General features: G+C 25.9%; 1 protein-coding gene across 1 annotated transcript; it reads left to right on the forward strand.

Annotated features, from left to right (window-relative positions):
• Positions 1-881: 881 nt before the first annotated feature.
• Positions 882-4,285, forward strand: LOC105617864 (neuronal acetylcholine receptor subunit alpha-5-like). The gene is given in 9 exon segments (XM_012199408.1): positions 882-942; positions 1,206-1,393; positions 1,684-1,725; positions 1,939-2,048; positions 2,156-2,369; positions 3,144-3,321; positions 3,385-3,486; positions 3,489-3,536; positions 3,948-4,285. Coding segments are annotated over 9 exon segments (1,281 nt in total).
• The last annotated feature ends 844 nt before the right edge of the window (positions 4,286-5,129 follow it).

Raw genomic sequence — 5,129 nt, forward strand, 5'->3', positions numbered from 1 at the left:
AACCACCAATTATCACTAAAGTCATCTATAGGAAAACGGCGGAATCAAAGTTGTACACCTAATATTTCATGCATTTTTGTCATACGACAAATTTTTCAAACTTGTTGATTGGCTATATAAGATAGAGGATCTCTCTGTCCTGCACACATTTGACGCACGATAAAACCGCACAAATGAAATAGTGGCCATAAAATATCTCAAGTAAGAGCTAACTGTATGGACAGAGTGCGAATAAGACAAAACCGATAAGTTTGTGCAATAATCTGCTACACAATCAGACATTGTAACTTGACAAATTTATGTCTTCATTAAAATGATTCCTTCACCATTCATTTATTTTCATTTATCTTTTCATTTATATTTTATCTTAAAAAACAACGATTTTATAAATGTTTGCACAACATAATTATTTAACCGGTTCCTAAAAAACGTTTTTAAAATTGCCTCAAATGATTTTAAAACAAAAAGAACCATTCCTAAACATTTTATTGTTGTTCTACTTGGGTACAGAGGAAACTAATCTCGGTATTAAAGATAAGTAAATTTCATACAGCAGTATAATAGCAGAAAAATTTTGTCACAAAATATTGTATATTATATCATTTCAAAATATTCCCGTATTTCACTTGGCACTTTTAAACTCAAGATATTTTTATTAATTAATACGGCAATTTACAAAAGAATTTTAAAGAATTGAAAATTTCGAATCTCATATTATATAAATCTTTGATTGTAGGTTGTTATAAAACTTATAAATCGATGTTCACCTTGGGGGCGTTTGGCATATCAATATAGCGTCAAATTTCACAAACTGATAATTAATTTGATACTATAATGAACAGAATTAGTTCAATCGGAGACGTTGATTTGAAACAATCAATATGAGAATATTCAACGTGTTCGGATTCTTCGGTATCCTTTGCATCAGTTACGATCAATCTTGTACGTAAGACAATAAATTAAATTAAGATAGAACTATTTGCGCAATTACGTATTTTTAAGTTTAATAATGTTTACGTTATTGTTTACATATTTTTAAAATAATTTTAATATTACAATTCTATCGTCTCATTCATTGTTTCAAATCATTTTAGTAAAAAATAATATTTAAATTACATAATTTTATTTAATTCAAATATTATTTTTTTGTTAGATATACATATTTGTAAATTTTAAATTAGTAAGTATCTCTAATGTTTTCATAGATGCTTTTGCTTTGTCGATCAATTTAATAAATAACGTGAATACATGGAAATGCAAGAAATTGGAACAGTCTTCACCATTAATGCGCCTTAAAAATCATCTCTTTTGCGATTATGATAATACTGTTCATCCGAATTATCCTAAAACAACTAATGTCACTATGCATTTAATGCCAAAGTTAATAAATTTCGTAAGTATATAGTTATGAAGAGGTTACAATATATAAATTAACAAATTAATTAAAAAAAATGGAATAAAAATTATAAGCTGAAAGTCTTCTAAATATACAATTTATAAAAACTTTGTAAATTTTACTTTTACTTCTTGATGTTAAACATATTTGTTAACAAAAAAAATTTTCTATTGTCACGTAAAATGTAAATTTCGATAAAACATTCATTTTCTCTCTAATATAATATTTAATAGCTACTTAATATATTGCGATGTTTAAAAATAATTAAATAATATAATTATTTACAGCAAGGAGAAGGTAAACTATCTTTGCACAGCTGGATGTCACTTGTGAGTATACTATTTTTTTTTTTTGACATTTTAGGCCTATTCTTTTTGACTGAATTTTTGCATCAGTTTATCTTTCTTCCTCTTCTTTCCTTCTGAAGAGAAAAGGAAAAAAGGTAAATTGGTGCAAATGTTCAGCTAAAAAGAATAGACTTTATGTTTCATCTTTGTTCTAACACAGTAAAATAATTGATATTTTAATACAATATTTCACAGGCTTGGATGGACTCACAACTTACTTGGACACCGAGCGATTATGACGGGATTACTTTTATTCATATGAAAAGCTGGCGAATCTGGATGCCCAGTCTATACGTCAATGATTCGTAAATTAATTTTTGAAAATTAATTCTGTCCTTTCTATAGATCATTAAAGGCACTTAATTCTACATCATATTTTAAAATCTTTAATCAGTTTTTTCGATTGTTTTAGCGGTGAAATGTCGAGTGACCAATATAAGCTACCTGTAACAGAATGCTTGCTCTTTAACTCGGGCTCTGTAAGTTGCGTACCTGCGGTGAAATTTATTTCCAAATGTAATCCCGATTATACTTATTGGCCTTATGATAAACATCAATGTCGCGTCACATTTCTTTTGTGGATGCATACAGGAGAAGAAGTCGATTTGTTGATAGATGGAAATGGGGTGTGTGTTTTAGTTAAAAATCATTTAATTTAATTCTTTAATTATTTGTAATTTTGACCGAAAATTTTATCGAAACTGAAAACGAACACTCATTACCTACGTGTTTTGATTGAAATCATATATAGCTCTTCTTTATAAATATTAATTTTAATATTGTAATTATTTTTTTCAATAATTAAATTATGATGTTTATGAAGAAGAAGTATTTATATTCTTTATCCAAAATTGATACACAACGGAAATTTTGGTTTTCGATTTCGGCCGAAATTTAATTATTATCAAATTATGATATTTATGAAGAAAAAGTAGATGATATAAGGGCTGTCTATACATATGGCCTTTATAGGATTCCTTTATTTTAATTTTGGTTTCAATTTCGATTGAAATTGACATATAGCCGAGTGATTCAGTTTCGGCAAAAATTTCGGTCGAACTCTACAATATTATTATTATCACTGCATTATCATTACATTAATAGTGATTGTTAATTATTCTTATCTCCTCCAAATAATATTTTCTCTGTATGCAAATATTAATTTAATAAAATTATGAAGAAACTACTACTCTGCAAAAATCTCAATAGTTAAGTTGTATTTAATACAATATTAATAAGAAGTACTTTTATAACCGCGTTTTTAGTATTTTTATCTTTTGTACAGTACTTATCTACATAGAAAAGATTACTATTTTATTAAAAAAAAGGAATAAAATATTTAATCGCATCCATTATTGATTGCAAATATTTTTATTGTAAAAAAATAATATTCTTTGCAGATTTCTATGAGCGACTACACAAATGATACGAAGTGGGATTTCAAATTCACAAGTTCGATGAGGGAAGCCACAAAATTTAAATGCTGTCCGAACGATACATTCCCAAGGATCAATTATAATTTCTTATTGACGCGCCATCATGGCAAACATTACTTGACTGTTATTGTACCGGCTATCGGTGAGTAATTGCTCATAAAGAGCAGGGAATAATTAATATTAAGCATGATACATTTCTTTTCAGTTTTAATGCTACTCACTTTAATAGTACTCTGCCTCGATTTAAAATCGGTTGAACGAATGATGGTGGCAAGTGCAAATTTTATTTGTCATTTGCTCTGTATATTTTTTTATTTTGGATTCTACCATTCAATCGTGTTAATCCCCCAAATATATGTAAGTATCAAAAACATTATCAAAATATAATAACATCAAAATATAAAATATATAAAGAATATATATTCTCTAATTTATAATTTCAACAAACTTTTTTCATAACAACATTAATTAGAACTCAAATGATTTTTAATTTTCTGATTAATTGTACGCTCAAAATAATGGATTACTATAATCTAAAATATTTTTCGATTTAATTTGTTGAAGAAAATATAAAGTATAAGATTACATATATTAATTAGAATTAAAATTATATTCAAAAATTTACAATATATCGTAAATGCCGAAAAATAAGCATTAGTTAGTATTAAAACCGATCATAAAAGACATAGTTTCAATTATACGATAAATTTTATTTAACAAATGAGTAAATTATTAACAAATTTATATATTTTATGTTTCATCTTGCAGTATTATTTTATCGGGAATCCTTAGCGTTGGCAACATTCGTGATGATACTGACGGCTATGTTACGCAAACTGGAAAATATGAGCGCACAGACCCCAAATTGGATCTTGTTCACTACGACATTTGTTTTAAGCAACAAGGTTGGACGTTTTTTGATTCTCAAAAACAACAAAATTGCAGACAAAGATGTAGAGACTGAAGGAAGTTCAGATGTTACAGAATCTGAAATAAGCCTAAAAGAATCGTCCTGGAAATATTTTGCTACTATTATTGACTGGTTATCTTTCTTTTGTTTGATTTTTATTTATATAATTATTTTGATTATTTTACTACCTTATTAATTTGTCAGAAAGAATATTAACGTTAGAATATTTGCCATAGTGTTTGTTATATCTTCTATAAATGGAATACTCTCCATTTAAATATCATTTTGATGCATGTATCTCTTATGTTATTACCTTAATTATTTTTTATCCAGAAAAATTTAAATCTATAGCGAAGATTGTTAACATCGAATAATTTTTGTTTGTTTAATTTATATTCAAATAGAGATTAATTCACAAAATAGAGATTAAGTCTTAAGAATTAAGTACATTTTAATCTGTTCAAACTTATTTATTTTAAAGTAACGGAATGTTATACTCTTATATATTGTCATTAAATTAATATTGCATCTAGATATATGATATAATAATGAAATTATCACATCTCCGTTATCTCAATAAAAACATTAATTCATCATTCATCAATTTGATGCGCAACAGTGGAATTGTACCTGCAATGTATCTACGATAATTCTGTAACAAATAAATATAAAATTCAAATTAAACCGACAGAAAAACAATCATTGCACAATACAAAAAAAATTATTAAATGCATGCAAAGTTTTCTATAAAATAATCATGTAATTTTTAAAACATAATTTTTATAAACATCACTTTATTTTATTTATTATTTAATTACAGATATTCATGAAAATAATTACATATTTCCTAAAAATCTTATCTTAAAACAATCATAAGTTTTTATAAAACTTCAAAACAATTTAAAGTAATTCTTTTTTCTAATTATTATTTTTAAATTATTATAAAATAAAATAATTAAAAAATAAACAAGAAAAAGATTAATTTTACTCAAGTAAAAAATAATATTTACCACACACTATGCTCTATCGATGCCTAATGT

This window comes from Atta cephalotes, assembly GCF_000143395.1.
Source record: "Atta cephalotes unplaced genomic scaffold scaffold00014, whole genome shotgun sequence".
NCBI classification, from domain to species: domain Eukaryota; kingdom Metazoa; phylum Arthropoda; class Insecta; order Hymenoptera; family Formicidae; genus Atta; species Atta cephalotes.